This window comes from Oncorhynchus masou, unplaced genomic scaffold, assembly GCF_036934945.1.
Source record: "Oncorhynchus masou masou isolate Uvic2021 unplaced genomic scaffold, UVic_Omas_1.1 unplaced_scaffold_443, whole genome shotgun sequence".
Taxonomy (NCBI): domain Eukaryota; kingdom Metazoa; phylum Chordata; class Actinopteri; order Salmoniformes; family Salmonidae; genus Oncorhynchus; species Oncorhynchus masou.
The window spans coordinates 618,853-637,856 of NW_027010822.1; the positions used below are offsets into that span (position 1 = coordinate 618,853).

Here is a 19,004-nt window from a genome sequence, read left to right on the forward strand (position 1 = left end):
AAATAAGGAGCCAGGACTCCCCTAATAATATCTGTGCACTTGGTGCGGTCCATTTGGAAGTTTGTTGCCACAGAATCTGAAAAGGCAGTTTTGCAAGCCGTGTACTGTAAATGGTCGCATGCTAGCAGCGAACAATGCTTTGCAGTGGCCATTGCTATAATAGCTTCTGCAGTTCTCCACTTTCTTAACCAACTGTGGTAATGTAGATGGCGTTGCGGGGTTGAAAGGTTTTAATTCATTTATATACTTTGGGGTAGCACAATGTTTTTTCATGTCATCATTTTTTTTGCAAAGCATATCTGATTTGCAGTACGCACAGTATCACCCCCAATTACCGGCTTCAGATTCAGGTACAGACTCCCACTCCTTTCTGTACAATTTTGATCGAGACATGTTGATTGATGTTGTAAGTTCTGTCCAGGATCAAAACATTTGTGACCAACTATATTCATTGGGTTTTGTCTCGTCGAACCTACGATGAATTTGCAATTTGCCGAAATTGCTGCTGAGCGCCTGCTGCTGACGTCACTCACAGCGCACTTTTGCAGCCAGACACGTGTGTTGTGTCATTTAGAGGAAAAATTCGTTTTTTTTGCGTTTGAGACACGTTTCAGAAGTTGCTAAAAGTTCCAAATATATATTTTTAAAGTAGCTACATTTGTTGCTTGGTGCTGTTTGATTTTTTTGTTGTTGCTAAATCTAGAAACAAAATTGCTACGTTGGCATCACTGATCTCAATACTGCCGGTTGATGAGACGGTTGGAGCCTCTTTAACGCGGTTCATGTAGCCACATCCTGCACGAAAAATCACACACACTATAGATCATTTTCCATAACAATTTAACAGAAAACGCGGACAGTTTGTTAACATACATTTATAAAGGATTTCAAAAAGGCAAGGAAGCAACAACAACACAATAAGGTCTGTGGATATATTATCCAACTCTACACTTAACCAAGTAGCTAAAACAGCCATCAGGGCTCGGTAGCCATCTTGTTGTTGTTGACCGATATAACTCTTAACAATGGGAAGAGAAACAACTCCATTATTAACCAGTGTAGCGTCTTCTTCTTATTTTATATAACCCATTAAATCAGGATGTCCAGACGAGGTAGTACCGGTCCGACCGGGCTCCGGAGGAAACGGGACATGGAGGAGCACCAGAAGGAGAGACGACGGGCTCTGCAGGCCCGACACCGGGCCAACCTGGCCACCCTGTTCGAGAAACTCAACACCGTGGTCTGCCCCACATCCAACAAGATGCCTGCTAAGGTGAGATAAATATAGATGGCTAACAATCTGAAATATCTTCCTTGTTCTCTCCTTCATGTGTAGCTAACTGTTGTGTGAAAATATTTTTGGTCAGTTACTATGGAGAAACTAGCAAGCTAACTGTTGCTGTGTAGAGTGTGATTGGGGCTAACTAGCTAACTGTTGCTGGGTAGAGAGTGTGATTGGGGCTAACTAGCTAACTGTTGCTGGGTAGAGAGTGTGATTGGGGCTAACTAGCTAACTGTTGCTGGGTAGAGAGTGTGATTGGGGCTAGCTAGCTAACTGTTGATGGGTAGAGTGTGATTGGGGCTAACTGGCTAACTGTTGCTGGGTAGAGAGTATGATTGGGGCTAACTGGCTAACTGTGCTGGGTAGAGAGTGTGATTTGGGGCTAGCTAGCTAACTGTTGCTGGGTAGAGAGTGTGATTGGGGCTAACTGGCTAACTGTTGCTGGGTAGAGAGTATGATTGGGGCTAACTGTTGCTGGGTAGAGAGTGTGATTGGGGCTAACTAGCTAACTGTTGCTGGGTAGAGAGGGTGTGATTTGGGGCTAGCTAGCTAACTGTTGCTGGGTAGAGAGTGTGATTGGGGCTAACTGGCTAACTGTTGCTGGCTAACTGTTGCTGGGTAGAGAGGGTGTGATTTGGGGCTAACTGGCTAACTGTTGCTGGGTAGAGAGGGTGTGATTTGGGGCTAGCTAGCTAACTGTTGCTGGGTAGAGAGTGTGATTGTGGCTAACTGGCTAACTGTCCTGGGTAGAGAGTGTGATTGGGGCTAACTGTTGCTGGGGCTAACTGTTGCTGGGTAGCTAACTGGCTAACTGTTGCTGGGTAGAGAGGTGTGATTTGGGGCTAGCTAGCTAACTGTTGCTGGGTAGAGAGACTGTTGTGTGATTTGGGGGGCTAACTGTTGCTGTGTAGAGAGTGTGATTGGGGCTAACTAGCTAACTGTTGCTGGGTAGAGAGGGTGTGATTTGGGGCTAGCTAGCTAACTGTTGCTGGGTAGAGAGTGTGATTGGGGCTAACTGTCCTGGGTAGAGAGTGTGATTGGGGCTAACTGGCTAACTGTTGCTGGGTAGAGAGTATGATTGGGGCTAACTGGCTAACTGTTGCTGGGTAGAGAGGGTGTGATTTGGGGCTAACTGGCTAACTGTTGCTGGGTAGAGAGGGTGTGATTTGGGGCTAGCTAGCTAACTGTTGCTGGGTAGAGAGTGTGATTGTGGCTAACTGTTGCTGGGTAGAGAGTATGATTGGGGCTAACTGTTGCTGGGTAGAGAGGGTGTGATTTGGGGCTAGCTAGCTAACTGTTGCTGGGTAGAGACTGTTGGTGTGTGATTTGGGGCTAACTAGCTAACTGTTGCTGGGTAGAGAGGGTGTGATTTGGGGTGTGACTGTTGGGGCTGGGTAGAGAGTGTGATTGGGGCTAACTGGCTAACTGTTGCTGGATAGAGAGTATGATTGGGGCTAACTGGCTAACTGTTGCTGGGTAGAGAGGGTGTGATTTGGGGCTAACTGGCTAACTGTTGCTGGGTAGAGAGGGTGTGATTTGGGGCTAGGCTAACTGTTGCTGGGAGAGAGTGTGATTGTGGGGCTAATTTAGAGGATTGGGGCTAACTGTTGCTGGGTAGAGAGTGTGATTGGGGCTAACTGTTGCTGGGTAGAGAGGGTGTGATTTGGGGCTAGAGCTGGCTAACTGTTGCTGGGTAGAGAGGGTGTGATTTGGGGCTAGGGCTAACTGTTTGCTAACTGTCCTGGGTAGAGAGTGTGATTGGGGCTAACTGGCTAACTGTTGCTGGGTAGAGAGTATGATTGGGGCTAACTGGCTAACTGTTGCTGGGTAGAGAGGGTGTGATTTGGGGCGAGCTGGCTAACTTGCTGTTGCTGGTAGAGAGGGTGTGATTTGGGGCTAACTGTTGCTGGGTAGAGAGGGTGTGCTGGGGCTAACTGTTGCTGGGTAGAGAGGGTGTGATTGGGGCTAGCTAGCTAACTGTTTCTGGGTAGAGAGGGTGTGATTTGGGGCTAACTTTGCTGGGTAGAGAGGGTGTGATTTGGGGCTAGCTCCCTAACTGTTGCTGGGTTGAGAGGGTGTGATTTAGCTAGTTAACTGTTGCTGATTTGGGGCTAACTGTTGCTGGGTTGAGAGGGTGTGATTTGCTAGCTGGCTAACTGTTGATGGGTAGAGAGGGTGTGATTTGGGGCTAACTGTTGCTGGGTAGAGAGTGTGATTTGCTGGCTAACTGTTGCTGGGTAGAGAGGGTGTGATTTGGGGCTGCTAATTTGATTTGGGGCTAACTGTTGCTGGGTAGAGAGGGTGTGATTTGGGGCTAGCTCCCTAACTGTTGCTGGGTTGAGAGGGTGTGATTTGGGGCTAGCTAGTTAACTGTTGCTGGGTTGAGAGGGTGTGATTTGGGGCTAGCTGGCTAACTGTTGATGGGTAGAGAGGGTGTGATTTGGGGCTAACTGTTGCTGGGTTGAGAGGGTGTGATTTGGGGCTAACTGGCTAACTGTTGGTGGGTAGAGAGGGTGTGATTTGTTCCAGACTTGTCCCCCCAGGATTTTATGCAATTTTTTTTGTGATTTCTGCTGACAAAAATGCTTGATTTTGCTGCATCTTTTCTGATTTCAAAACAACAAAACAAAACAAAAATTCATATAGGGGGGTGTGATTTGGGGCTAACTGTTGCTGGGTAGAGAGCTGTTTGAGCACTTTAAATGTTTCTAATTGTATTTGTGTTATGTATTCTGCTTAAAATCGTCCTAAAACAGTTTTAGGACGATTTTAAGCAGAATACATAAAACAAAAACAATTAGAAACATTTAAGGTGCTCGATTTAGTTTATTTTCCTGAACAAACAGCTCTGTCATAATCCACTCACACAAACCTCTCCCTCAGGCTCGGCGTCGACCCACGATCAACACCAGATTCACATCCCATTCCCACTCACACACACCCTCTAAAAAAACAACCCCAAATAGATTCAAAGCTGATCAATCGCTTTCTATTTGAGGATCGATATTTCTTTTCCATAAGTTGTCATTAAAATATTTTTTTTTTCTGAAAGGGTCGTAAGGGAGATTTCCACTCACCTTGATTCGTTCAGAGCTCGTCACAGTCGTCCCTGCTACCACTTCAGTTATAGTGGTCTGTTGTGGGAACTGTTCTGACATTCTCATATACTTTTCTGATTCCAAGTTACTGTTTATTGTCGACTTTCTCTACTTTCCAAAAACATCTTCACCTACCTGGCCATGCAGGTAGATCTTCACCTACATGCAGGTATATCTTCACCTACCTGGCCATGCAGGTAGATCTTCACCTACCTGGGCAGGTATATCTTCACCTACCTGGCCATGCAGGTATATCTTCACCTACCTGGCCATGCAGGTAGATCTTCACCTTCCTGGCCATGCAGGTATATCTTCACCTATGCATGTAGATCTTCATGCAGGTAGATCTTCACCTACCTGGCCCTGCAGGTAGATCTTCACCTACCTGGCCATGCAGGTATATCTTCACCTTCCTGGCCATGCAGGTAGATCTTCACCTACCTGGCCATGCAGGTAGATCTTCACCTACCTGGCCATGCAGGGATCTTCACCTACCTGGCCATATAGATCTTCACCTACCTGGCCATGCAGGTAGATCTTCACCTACCTGGCCATGCATGTAGATCTTCACCTACCTGGCCCCATGCACTGGTATAGATCTTCACCTACCTGGCCATGGATCTTCACCTACCTGGCCATGCAGGTAGATCTTCACCTACCTGGCCATGCAGGTAGATCTTCACCTACCTGGCCAGGCAGGTAGATCTTCACCTACCTGGCCATGCAGGTAGATCTTCACCTACCTGGCCATGCAGGTAGATCTTCACCTACCTGGCCAGGTACCTACCTGGCCATCTTCTTCACCTACCTGGCCATGCAGGTAGATCTTCACCTACCTGGCCCATGCAGGCCATGCAGGTAGATCTTCACCTACCTGGCCATGCAGGTAGATCTTCACCTACCTGGCCATGCAGGTAGATCTTCACCTACCTGGCCATGCAGGTAGATCTTCACCTACCTGGCCATGCAGGTAGATCTTCACCTACCTGGCCCTGCAGGCGATCTTCACCTACCTGGCCCTGCAGGTAGATCTTCACCTACCTGGCCCTGCAGGTAGATCTTCACCTACCTGGCCCTGCAGGTAGATCTTCACCTACCTGGCCCTGCAGGTAGATCTTCACCTACCTGGCCCTGCAGGTAGATCTTCACCTACCTGGCCCTGCAGGTAGATCTTCACCTACCTGGCCCTGCAGGTAGATCTTCACCTACCTGGCCATGCAGGTAGATCTTCACCTACCTGGCCCTGCAGGTAGATCTTCACCTACCTGGCCCTGCAGGTAGATCTTCACCTACCTGGCCCTGCAGGTAGATCTTCTACCTGGCCAGGCAGGTAGATCTTCCTACCTGGCCCTGCAGGTAGATCTTCACCTACCTGGCCCTACCTGGCCAGGCAGGTAGATCTTCACCTACCTGGCCAGGCAGGTAGATCTTCACCTACCTGGCCATGCAGGTAGATCTTCACCTACCTGGCCATGCAGGTAGATCTTCACCTACCTGGCCCTGCAGGTAGATCTTCACCTACCTGGCCCTGCAGGTAGATCTTCACCTACCTGGCCCTGCAGGTAGATCTTCACCTACCTGGCCATGCAGGTATATCTTCACCTACCTGGCCATGCAGGTATATCTTCACCTACCTGGCCCTGCAGGTATATCTTCACCTACCTGGCCCTGCAGGTATATCTTCACCTACCTGGCCCTGCAGGTAGATCTTCAACTACCTGGATCCTGGCCAGGGACCTCAGGTAGATTCACCTACCTGGCCAGGCAGGTAGATCTTCACCTACCTGGCCAGGCAGGTAGATCTTCACCTACCTGGCCCTGCAGGTAGATCTTCACCTACCTGGCCATGCAGGTAGATCTTCACCTACCTGGCCATGCAGGTAGATCTTCACCTACCTGGCCCTGCAGGTAGATCTTCAACTACCTGGCCAGGCAGGTAGATCTTCAACTACCTGGCCAGGCAGGTAGATCTTCACCTACCTGGCCAGGCAGGTAGATCTTCATCTACCTGGTGATAGATTGGTATTATGGATCAGATAAGTGGCAACCTCAGTTGAATGTGTTGTATTGTAAAGTGTGATTGTATTGTTGTCTGGTCGCTCAGTGGAAGATCTTGGACCACGCCAAAGGATTTCTGAAAGAGCAGGAAGCCCACCTGAGCAGACTGATGCTACTGAAAGGTGAGAGGAGCCCAATGCCCTTTTGATGTGTACAGAACAACCACGCTCTGTGATTAAGGGCACGGTTTCTCATTCACCGACATGTGTTTAGGGATATTCCTCGGTAATGAAGACGGGCCGTGCAGCTTGGAGGAAGTGAGGGCAGAGTACCGGAGGCTGCAGTCACACAGCAGGTACACTACTCCCATTGACATACACTAGATCTTTATTTTACTAGGTCAGTTAAGAACAAATTCTTATTTTCAATGACGGTTTAGGAGCAGTGGGTTAACTGCCTAGGAACAGTGGGTTAACTGGTCTAGGAACAGTGGGTTAACTGGTCTAGGAACAGTGGGTTAACTGGTCTAGGAACAGTGGGTTAACTGATCTAGGAACAGGGGGTTAACTGCCTAGGAACAGTGGGTTAACTGCCTTGGAACAGTGGGTTAACTGCCTTGGAACAGTGGGGTTAACTGCCTAGGAACAGTGGGTTAACTGCCTAGGAACAGTGGGTTAACTGCCTAGGAACAGTGGGTTAACTGCCTAGGAACAGTGGGTTAACTGCCTAGGAACAGTGGGTTAACTGGTCTAGGAACAGTGGGTTAACTGCCTAGGAACAGTGGGTTAACTGGTCTAGGAACAGTGGGGTTAACTGCCTGGGGAACAGTGGGTTAACTGCCTAGGAACAGTGGGTTAACTGCCTAGGAACAGTGGGTTAACTGCCTAGGAACAGTGGGTTAACTGCCTAGGAACAGTGGGGTTAGGAACAGTGGATTAACTGGTCTAGGAACAGTGGGTTAACTGCCTAGGAACAGTGGGTTAACTGCCTAGGAACAGTGGGTTAACTGCCTAGGAACAGTGGGTTAACTGGTCTAGGAACAGTGGGTTAACTGGTCTAGGAACAGTGGGTTAACTGGTCTAGGAACAGTGGGTTAACTGTCTAGGAACAGTGGGTTAACTGCCTAGGAACAGTGGGTTAACTGGTCTAGGAACAGTGGGTTAACTGCCTAGGAACAGTGGGTTAACTGGTCTAGGAACAGTGGGTTAACTGGTCTAGGAACAGTGGGTTAACTGGTCTAGGAACAGTGGGTTAACTGCCTAGGAACAGTGGGTTAACTGCCTTGGAACAGCGGGTTAACTGCCTAGGAACAGTGGGTTAACTGTCTAGGAACAGTGGGTTAACTGGTCTAGGAACAGTGGGTTAACTGGTCTAGGAACAGTGGGTTAACTGCCTAGGAACAGTGGGTTAACTGCCTAGGAACAGTGGGTTAACTGCCTAGGAACAGTGGGTTAACTGCCTAGGAACAGTGGGTTAACTGGTCTAGGAACAGTGGGTTAACTGCCTAGGAACAGTGGGTTAACTGCCTTGGAACAGCGGGTTAACTGCCTAGGAACAGTGGGTTAACTGCGTTGGAACAGCGGGGTTAACTGGTCTAGGAACAGTGGCCTAGGAACAGTGGGTTAACTGCCTAGGAACAGTGGGTTAACTGCCTAGGAACAGTGGGTTAACTGCCTAGGAACAGTGGGTTAACTGGTCTAGGAACAGTGGGTTAACTGCCTAGGAACAGTGGGTTAACTGCCTAGGAACAGTGGGTTAACTGCCTAGGAACAGTGGGTTAACTGCCTAGGAACAGTGGGTTAACTGCCTAGGAACAGTGGGTTAACTGGTCTAGGAACAGTGGGTTAACTGGTCTAGGAACAGTGGGTTAACTGGTCTAGGAACAGTGGGTTAACTGCCTAGGAACAGTGGGTTAACTGCCTAGGAACAGTGGGTTAACTGCCTAGGAACAGTGGGTTAACTGCCTAGGAACAGTGGGTTAACTGGTCTAGGAACAGTGGGTTAACTGTCTAGGAACAGTGGGTTAACTGCCTAGGAACAGTGGGTTAACTGCCTTGGAACAGTGGGTTAACTGCCTTGGAACAGCGGGTTAACTGTCCAGTGGGTAAACTGGTCTAGGAACAGTGGGTAAACTGCCTAGGAACAGCGGCGTTAACTGCCTTGTTCAGGGGCAGAACGACACATTTTTACCTTGTCAGCTCGGGGATTAGATCCAGCAACCTTTCGGTTACTAGTCCAACACTCTACCCACTAGGCTACCTGCCGCCTAGGCTTTGCACCAGTATCTATGGGGGCGGCAGGTAGCCTAGTGGGTAGAGCGTTGGACTAGTAACCGAAAGGTTGTTGGTTTGAATCCCCGAGCTGACAAGATGGGGAAAAAACCTTCCGTTCTGCCGTTGAGCGAGGCAGTTAACGACAGCAGCTCCCAGGGCGCCGATGACGTGGGTTAAGGCAGCCCACTGCCCCTCTCTGAGTCAGAGGGGTTTGTGGGTTAAGGCAGCCCACTGCCCCTCTCTGAGTCAGAGGGGTTTGTGGGTTAAGGCAGCCCACTGCCCCTCTCTGAGTCAGAGGGGTTTGTGGGTTAAGGCAGCCCACTGCCCCTCTCTGAGTCAGAGGGGTTTGTGGGTTATGGCAGCCCACTGCCCCTCTCTGAGTCAGAGGGGTTTGGGGGTTAAGGCAGCCCAATGCCCCTCTCTGAGTCAGAGGGGTTTGTGGGTTAACAGCTGAAGACACATTTCAGTGACTAGGTATCCCCTTTCCCTAAGTACAGCGTGCCACCTGCAGTTAGTATAGATTACCACTGGGGGGCAGCATCTACCCATGTTATTGATCAACTAGTTGTTTATACACATCTACCCATGTTATTGATTATCTACCCATGTTATTGATCAACTACAGTTGTCTATACACATCTACCCATGTTATTGATCAACTAGTTGTTTATACACATCTACCCATGTTATTGATTATCTACCCATGTTATTGATCAACTACAGTTGTCTATACACATCTACCCATGTTATTGATTATCTACCCATGTTATTGATCAACTACAGTTGTCTATACACATCTACCCATGTTATTGATCAACTACAGTTGTCTATACACATCTACCCATGTTATTGATCATCTACCCATGTTATTGATCAACTACAGTTGTCTATACACATCTACCCATGTTATTGATCAACTACAGTTGTCTATACACATCTACCCATGTTATTGATCAACTACAGTTGTTTATACACATCTACCCATGTTATTGATCAACTACAGTTGTTTATACACATCTACCCATGTTATTGATCAACTACAGTTCCTATACACATCTACCCATGTTATTGATCAACCAGTTGTTTATACACATGCATGTAAAATCCCCTATTGTTTTCTAGATATCAATTCCTTATTTTTTCAGTCTTACATTCCCCGTCCTCCCCCCCCTTTCCCCCTCCTCCCTCCCCCCCCCCCCCTTTCCCCCTCCTCCCCCTCCCTTTCCCCCCTCCTCCTTCCCCCCCTCCCCTCAGCTCCCTGCGCTCCAGAAGACCTGGTGGCCACAGGCGTCATGGCGGGGCTGACGGAGAGGACCTGACTGAGACCAGTGAGGAAGACTCTGAGGAGGAGACTCTGGATGACTCCGCCCCCTCTCAGACCTCCATCAACTCTCTAACCAACATCCTGGAGTTTGAAGGGTGGGGGCTCGTGCCAGGGTTAACGAGTAGCGAACAGCAACATCACAGTGTAGAGGCTATACAGCTGACCAGTCAACTGGTATTTCCATCAGGAGAAAGGTTTAGGCCAGTCCTATTTCCATCAGTTGGTCAGCTTGACCAGTCAACTGGTATTTCCATCAGTTAGACAAACAGACAGTCTGGGATCAGTTTAGAGGCTATACAGATGACCATCAGATTCTATACAGCTGACCAGTCTATTATTTCCATCAGTTTAGAAATTATATTTAGCTGACCATCAGTGTTAGGCTATACAGCTGACCAGTCAACTGGTATTTCCATCAGTGTAGAGACTATACAGCTGACCAGTCAACTGGTATTTCCATCAGTGTAGAGGCTATACAGCTGACCATCAGTGTGGAGGCTATACAGCTGACCATCAGTGTAGAGGCTATACAGCTGACCAGTGATCTGGTATTTCCATCAGTGTAGAGGCTGTACAGCTGACCAGTCAACTGGTATTTCCATCAGTGTAGAGGCTATACAGCTGACCATCAGTGTGGAGGCTATACAGCTGACCAGTCAACTTTATTTCCATCAGTGGAGGCTATATAGCTGACCAGTCAACTGGTATTTCCATCAGTGTAGAGGCTCTTACATCACGACCATCAGTGTAGAGGTTTATACAGCTGACCAGTCAACTGGTATTTCCATCAGTTAGAGGCTATAGCCGACCATCAGTGTTTATACAGCTGACCAGTCAACTGGTATTTCCATCAGTGTAGAGGCTATTCAGCCGACCAGTCAACTGGTATTTCCATCAGTGTAGAGGCTATTCAGCTGACCAGTCAACTGGTATTTCCATCAGTGTGGAGGCTATACAGCTGACCATCAGTGTGGAGGCTATACAGCTGACCAGTCAACTGGTATTTCCATCAGTGTGGAGGCTATACAGCTGACCAGTCATCTGGTATTTCCATCAGTGTAGAGGCTATACAGCCGACCATCAGTGTAGAGGCTATACAGCTGACCAGTCAACTGGTATTTCCATCAGTGTAGAGGCTATACAGCCGACCATCGGTGTAGAGGCTATACAGCTGACCAGTCAACTGGTATTTCCATCAGTGTAGAGGCTATTCAGCCGACCAGTCAACTGGTATTTCCATCAGTGTAGAGGCTATTCAGCTGACCAGTCAACTGGTATTTCCATCAGTGTGGAGGCTATACAGCTGACCATCAGTGTAGAGGCTATACAGCTGACCAGTCAACTGGTATTTCCATCAGTGTAGAGGCTATACAGCTGACCAGTCATCTGGTATTTCCATCAGTGTAGAGGCTATACAGCTGACCAGTCATCTGGTATTTCCATCAGTGTAGAGGCTATTCAGCTGACCAGTCAACTGGTATTTCCATCAGTGTAGAGGCTATACAGCTGACCATCAGTGTAGAGACTATACAGCTGACCATCAGTGTAGAGGCTATACAGCTGACCATCAGTGTAGAGGCTATACAGCTGACCAGTCAACTGGTATTTCCATCAGTGTAGAGGCTATACAGCTGACCAGTCAACTGGTATTTCCATCAGTGTGGAGGCTATACAGCTGACCATCAGTGTAGAGACTATACAGCTGACCATCAGTGTAGAGGCTATACAGCTGACCAGTCAACTGGTATTTCCATCAGTGTGGAGGCTATACAGCTGACCATCAGTGTAGAGGCTATACAGCTGACCATCAGTGTGGAGGCTATACAGCTGACCATCAGTGTAGAGGCTATACAGCTGACCATCAGTGTAGAGGCTATACAGCTGACCAGTCAACTGGTATTTCCATCAGTGTAGAGGCTATACAGCTGACCATCAGTGTAGAGGCTATACAGCCGACCAGTCAACTGGTATTTCCATCAGTGTAGAGGCTATACAGCTGACCAGTCAACTGGTATTTACATCAGTGTAGAGGCTATACAGCCGACCATCAGTGTAGAGGCTATACAGCTGACCATCAGTGTAGAGGCTATACAGCCGACCAGTCAACTGGTATTTCCATCAGTGTAGAGGCTATACAGCTGACCAAGTCAACTGGTATTTCCATCAGTGTGGAGGCTATACAGCTGACCATCAGTGTAGAGGCTATACAGCCGACCAGTCAACTGGTATTTCCATCAGTGTAGAGGCTATACAGCCGACCATCAGTGTAGAGGCTATACATCTGGTATTTCCATCAGTGTAGAAGCTATACAGCTGACCAGTCAACTGGTATTTCCATCAGTGTAAAGGCTATACAGCTGACCATCAGTGTGGAGGCTATACAGCTGACCATCAGTGTGAAGGCTATACAGCCGACCAGTCAACTGGTATTTCCATCAGTGTAAAGGCTATACAGCTGACCATCAGTGTGGAGGCTATACAGCTGACCATCAGTGTGGAGGCTATACAGCTGACCATCAGTGTAGAGGCTATACAGCTGACCATCAGTGTAGAGGCTATACAGCTGACCAGTCAACTGGTATTTCCATCAGTGTAGAGGCTATACAGCTGACCATCAGTGTAGAGGCTATACAGCTGACCAGTCAACTGGTATTTCCATCAGTGTAGAGGCTATACAGCTGACCATCAGTGTAGAGGCTATACAGCTGACCATCAGTGTAGAGGCTATACAGCTGACCAGTCAACTGGTATTTCCATCAGTGTAGAGGCTATACAGCTGACCATCAGTGTGGAGGCTATACAGCTGACCATCAGTGTGGAGGCTATACAGCTGACCATCAGTGTAGAGGCTATACAGCTGACCATCAGTGTGGAGGCTATACAGCTGACCAGTCAACTGGTATTTCCATCAGTGTAGAGGCTATACAGCTGACCATCAGTGTAGAGGCTATACAGCTGACCAGTCAACTGGTATTTCCATCAGTGTAGAGGCTATACAGCTGACCATCAGTGTGGAGGCTATACAGCTGACCAGTCAACTGGTATTTCCATCAGTGTGGAGGCTATACAGCTGACCATCAGTGTAGGGGCTATACAGCCGACCAGTCAACTGGTATTTCCATCAGTGTGGAGGCTATACAGCTGACCATCAGTGTGGAGGCTATACAGCTGACCATCAGTGTGGAGGCTATACAGCTGACCAGTCAACTGGTATTTCCATCAGTGTAAAGGCTGTACAGCTGACCATCAGTGTGGAGGCTATACAGCTGACCATCAGTGTAGAGGCTATATTTGACCATCAGTGTAGAGGCTATACAGCTGACCAGTCAACTGGTATTTCCATCAGTGTAGAGGCTATACAGCTGACCATCAGTGTGGAGGCTATACAGCTGACCATCAGTGTGGAGGCATCATACAGCTGACCAGCTGACCATCAGTGTAGAGGCTATACAGCTGACCATCAGTGTAGAGGCTATACAGCTGACCAGTCAACTGGTATTTCCATCAGTGTAGAGGCTATACAGCTGACCAGTCAACTGGTATTTCCATCAGTGTAGAGGCTATACAGCTGACCATCAGTGTGGAGGCTATACAGCTGACCATCAGTGTGGAGGCTATACATGACCATCAGTGTAGAGGCTATACAGCTGGTATTTCCATCAGTGTGGAGGCTATACAGCTGACCAGTCAACTGGTATTTCCATCAGTGTAGAGGCTATACAGCTGACCATCAGTGTAGAGGCTATACAGCTGACCAGTCTACTGGTATTTCCATCAGTGTGGAGGCTATACAGCTGACCATCAGTGTGGAGGCTATACAGCTGACCATCAGTGTGGAGGCTATACAGCTGACCAGTCAACTGGTATTTCCATCAGTGTAGAGGCTATACAGCTGACCATCAGTGTGGAGGCTATACAGCTGACCATCAGTGTGGAGGCTATACAGCTGACCATCAGTGTGGAGGCTATACAGCTGACCATCAGTGTAGAGGCTATACAGCTGACCAGTCAACTGGTATTTCCATCAGTGTAGAGGCTATACAGCTGACCAGTCAGTCTGATTATAGACCAATTTATTGACAGTCTGTTTATAGACCAACCTATGGACAGTCTGTTTATAGACCAATTTATTGACAGGTTGATTATAGACCAATTTACTGACAGTTTGAATAGACCAATTTATTGACAGTCTGTTTATAGACCAACCTATTGACAGTCTGATTATAGACCAACCTATTGACAGTCAGATTATAGACCAACCTATGGACAGTCAGATTATAGACCAACCTATGGACAGTCAGATTATAGACCAACCTATGGACAGTCTGTTTATAGACCAACCTATGGACAGTCTGTTTATAGACCAACCTATGGACAGTCTGTTTAGAGACCAACCTATGGACAGCCTGTTTATAGACCAACCTATGGACAGTCTGTTTAGAGACCAACCTATGGACAGTCTGTTTATAGACCAACCTATGGACAGTCTGTTTATAGACCAACCTATGGACAGTCTGTTTATACCATCAGTATGGACAGTCTGTTTAGAGACCAACCATGGACAGCCTGTTTATAGATAACCTATGGACAGTCTGTTTATAGACCAGTCATGGACTCTGTTTATAGACCAACCTATGGACAGTCTGTTTATAGACCAACCTATTGACAGTCTGTTTATAGACCAACCTATGGACAGTCTGTTTAGAGACCAACCTATGGACAGTCTGTTTATAGACCAACCTATGGACAGTCTGTTTATAGACCAACCTATGGACAGTCTGTTTAGAGACCAACCTATTGACAGTCTGTTTATAGACTAATTTATTGACAGAATGAGTGACAATAGAAGATACTTCTCAAGGGACAATTCTGTCCCCGCCTTCGTCTCAGTTGAAGCTCCTCCCCAAAGTCCAAATGAAACTGAAGTCATATTTTTAATTAACAATCTTGTCAAGATTTCAGCCTTGGCTGGTTGCTTCTACTAGATGTCCTGTCTCCGTTGAGATGTTTTAACTGTCCGTAGTGCGTTGAGTTAGTGCCTTCCTGGCCTGTGCCTGGGCATCAAGGATTCAGCACGAGGGGGTTTATAGCTGGGGGCACTGAGGTGCACCTCTGACCATGGGAGAGGGGTTTAAAAAAGGGACTCGTTCATTTCACCTAATTAATGTATAACCTCCATAAAACAGCAATGATTTTTTTCTCTCTCCCCATCCCTATCTATCTCTCTCTCCCCATCACCCTCTCACTCTCCCATCCCTGTCTCTCTCTTTCTCCCCATCCCCCTCTCTCTCTCCCATCCCTGTCTCTCTCTTTCTCCCCATCACCCTCTCTCTCTCCCATCCCTATCCCTCTCTCTCTCCCCATCACCCTCTCTCTCTCCCATCCCTATCTATCTCTCCCCAATCACCCTCTCTCTCCCCATCTTTCTCTCTCCATCTCTCTTCCCATCTCTCTCTCTCCCCATCTCTCTCTCTCCCATCCCTCTCTCTCTCCCATCCCTATCTATCTCTCCCCAATCACCCTCTCTCTCTCCCATCCCTATCTATCTCTCCCCAATCACCCTCTCTCTCTCCCCATCTCTCTCTCTCCCCATCTCTCTCTCTCCCCATCTCTCTCTCTCCCCATCCCTCTCTCTCTCCCATCCCTATCTCTCTCTCCCCAATCACTCTCTCTCTCCCCCATCTCTCTATTTCTCCCCAGGTACTTGTTGTTCTACAGACAGACACTGGAGAAGTTGGTTTGTAGCGGTGTGCTGAGCCCGGGACAGACTGGTCTGGCTGTAGTATCTGAAGCTATCTCAGGCCTGTGGGATAGCTTCTCTCCAGAGCGCCGGGCAGCCTACCAGACCTGTCCCCCCCAGCAGAGCACCCTGGGCTGGGAAGGGCCGGCAGAGACACCCCCTAATCCTGTTCCAGACACCCACCTCCACCTCTCGCTCCAGCCCTCCACTCAGGCAAACAGCCAGGCAGCCTCTTCTCCTTCTAGCTATGAAGAGGTGGGTACAGCTTTCCTTAATCAATTATTTAATCAATTATAATGAATTATTTCATTGATTACTGGATTTTTAATTGATTTGGCCAAGTGGCGCGGCGGTCTAAGGCATTGCATCTCAGTGCTAGAGGCGTCACTACAGACCCTGGTTCAATCCCCAGCCCGTTTTCTTGAAGATCACTCCGAGACCCAAACGCTGCAGCTCTGTCGGCCATTGACTTGTCGTTCCCACCAGCCATCCAAACACCGCTGTCATCAAATGGACTCATGGTAGCTACTAGTTCTGACTGAGCTCAATCGTCATGAAACGCAAATACAGCGATGAGTTTCTCTCTCTTAGTTTCACACAAACGTTGAGAAATAAACGGGAGCGCCCACAAGGGGAAGTGCTTAGTAATGAGTCTCTGAAAACCAACTAATTAATCAAACGACACGTCCTGATCAAACACAGCGTGAGCAGGATGCTTCTGGGAACGGTAAACCCAGGGAGGTCTTTCAGAGCAGGATGCTTCTGGGAAACAGTGGTTCTGGGAAACAGTGGTTCTGGGAAACAGTGGTTCTGGGAAACTGTCCTTCTGGGAAACTGTCCTTCTGGGAAACAGTCCTTCTGGAAACAGTGCTTCGACAGTGGAACAGTGAGTCAGCTAGCAAGGCGTTGTTGTCATTTTCTAACAGGTGATGATCAGCAGACATAAGGGAGTAACTAACTAACCTTCATAGTAGTAGATGTTTCTCTTTCTAACAATCCCCTGACCTTGTACACAGCTAATAGCTAACAATCCCCTGGCCTTGTACACGGCTAATAGCTAACATTCCCCTGGCCTTGTACACAGCTAATAGCTAACAATCCCCTGGCCTTGTACACAGCTAATAGCTAACAATCCCCTGGCCTTGTACACAGCTAATAGCTAACAATCCCCTGGCCTTGTACACAGCTAATAGCTAACAATACCCTGGCCTTGTACACAATCCCCTGACCTTGTACACGGCTAATAGCTAACATTCCCCTGGCCTTGTACACAGCTAATAGCTAACAATCCCCTGGCCTTGTACACAGCTAATAGCTAACAATTGACCTTGTACCCTGGCCTTGTACACAGCTAATAGCTAACATTCCCCTGGCCTTGTACACAGCTAATAGCTAACAATCCCCTGGCCTTGTACACAGCTAATAGCTAACGTCCCCTGGCCTTGTACACAGCTAATAGCTATCTACTGACCTTGTACACACTAACTAACAGTAGCTGATGAAGATGTAAAAATGCTAACAATCAGGCCTACAGCTAAATAACTTACTGTAGAAATGATCAAGGCCTACTGTAAATAACTTAACAACTGTAGAAATTAGCTAACAAGGCCTTGTAAATAACTTACTGTAAAATTACCAGGCCTACTGTAAATAACTTACTGTAGAAATTATTTTTTTTAATTGGCCTTTACACAGGTAAAGCTAACTCACACAGTTCTAAGTTGTTCATCTACAACAGGAAGTGGCCTACTGTAAATCTGACTGAGAACCCACTCACACAGTTCTGGGTTGTTCATCTCCCAACAGGAAGTGGCCTCTGCCTGACTGAGAACCCACTCACACAGTTCTGGGTTGTTCATCTCCAACAGGAAGTGGCCTCCTGTCTGACTGAGAACCCACTCACACAGTTCTGGGTTGTTCATCTCCCAACAGGAAGTGGCCTCTGCCTGACTGAGAACCCACTCACACAGTTCTGGGTTGTTCATCTCCAACAGGAAGTGGCCTCCTGTCTGACTGAGAACCCACTTACACAGTTCTGGGTTGTTCATCTCCAACAGGAAGTGGCCTCCTGTCTGACTGAGAACCCACTCACACAGTTCTGGGTTGTTCATCTACAACAGGAAGTGGCCTCCTGTCTGCCTGAGGAAGCAGTCGATGTTCTGGTCCAGGTTGGCACCATGTACCCGTGTCAGTCCGGGTTCTCAACGTATCACCTCTGAGTCTAAACCTGAGCCCAGAATAGACGTGCTTGTTGAAAACGTCAACCTGTGGGATTTAATCAAATCGGTTTATTCATGTTCAGAATAAAATAAATATTGTATTTTTAACAGCACCAGTTCCAACTTAGACGGATAAAAGAGTGTTTTTAACGAGGCGCAATGCTGCCCTACCAAGCAACAAGGCGGTAACTGCTCGTTTGGTCTAAAATGAGTTCATGTCATGTTTTGCTACATTGAATACAAGTTTAATCATGTGGACAAGTGTCCTGCCTCATATTTTGGTCAGGAGAAAATGAAAATGTTAACAGTAACTGGATGACGATGAAACCGAAGGTAAATTAAAGGCCATTTTTCTCAGTTTCACGCTATGAGAAGTTGCTGCCTTTTTGCTTGGTAGGGCAGAATTAAACATGATTAGGTATTTAAATGGATATTTTATGGCATTATTCTTCTTTGTTTTTGTCTATTTTGCATTTGTTTTAGACATAAAGGTAATGAAATTGACCAATATTGTTACGATAACTAGGAGTGGTGGGTGGAATCAGGTGCAGAGAGCAGGGTTCAGTCGTTTGTCAAATTTATTCCCCAGCGCAACAAAAACGGTCACGCCAACACACAGGGCGTATATAAGTTGCCAGTCCAAACAACAGGACAGAAATGGTCCGGCGAATAACGACAAGAACAAAATAACACCATCCAACACAGAGTAACAAGAAACAAGCCCGCACAAATACCCAGCGGGTCTAGTGCCCTTAAATAACCTACAAACAAACCCTAATACAAAACAGGTGTACCCAATTAACCAATAACCAAAAACAAACGGAAAGGGATTCGATGGCAGCTAATAGGCCGGAGACGACGACCGCTGAGCCCCGCCCCAACAGGAAGAGGCACCATCCTCAGCGAGGTTCGTGACAAATATTTACATATAGTTGCATATTTCCGTGAGCTTGGGTCCCAGGAAAACACAGAATTTCTCATTTGGGTCCCAGGCTGAAAGAGTTAAAGAGCCCCTGGGTCAGGGGTCACACCTTCTCACAGCCTCCTCTCCTTCCCTATGGAGAGGTCAG

At 47.5% G+C, this 19,004-nt stretch overlaps 1 protein-coding gene across 1 annotated transcript; it reads left to right on the top strand.

Annotated features, from left to right (window-relative positions):
- The first annotated feature begins 835 nt into the window (after nucleotides 1-835).
- On the top strand, nucleotides 836-17,934 carry LOC135535090 (stimulated by retinoic acid gene 8 protein-like). The gene is made up of 7 exons (XM_064961814.1): nucleotides 836-922; nucleotides 1,099-1,273; nucleotides 6,485-6,560; nucleotides 6,652-6,733; nucleotides 9,906-10,070; nucleotides 15,676-15,970; nucleotides 17,773-17,934. The coding sequence occupies exons 2-7, from the start codon at nucleotides 1,100-1,102 to the stop codon at nucleotides 17,932-17,934; spliced, it is 954 nt and encodes a 317-aa protein (XP_064817886.1). The 5' UTR covers nucleotides 836-922; nucleotide 1,099.
- The last annotated feature ends 1,070 nt before the right edge of the window (nucleotides 17,935-19,004 follow it).

Coding starts and splice junctions, on each gene's coding strand:
- LOC135535090 (XM_064961814.1), top strand. CDS start 1,100: ATGTCCAGACGAGGTAGTACCGGTCCGACCGGGCTCCGGAGGAAACGG. Junction 1,274..6,484: donor CCAACAAGATGCCTGCTAAG/GTGAGATAAATA, acceptor CTGGTCGCTCAG/TGGAAGATCTTGGACCACGC. Junction 15,971..17,772: donor CTCCTTCTAGCTATGAAGAG/GTGGGTACAGCT, acceptor CATCTCCAACAG/GAAGTGGCCTCCTGTCTGAC.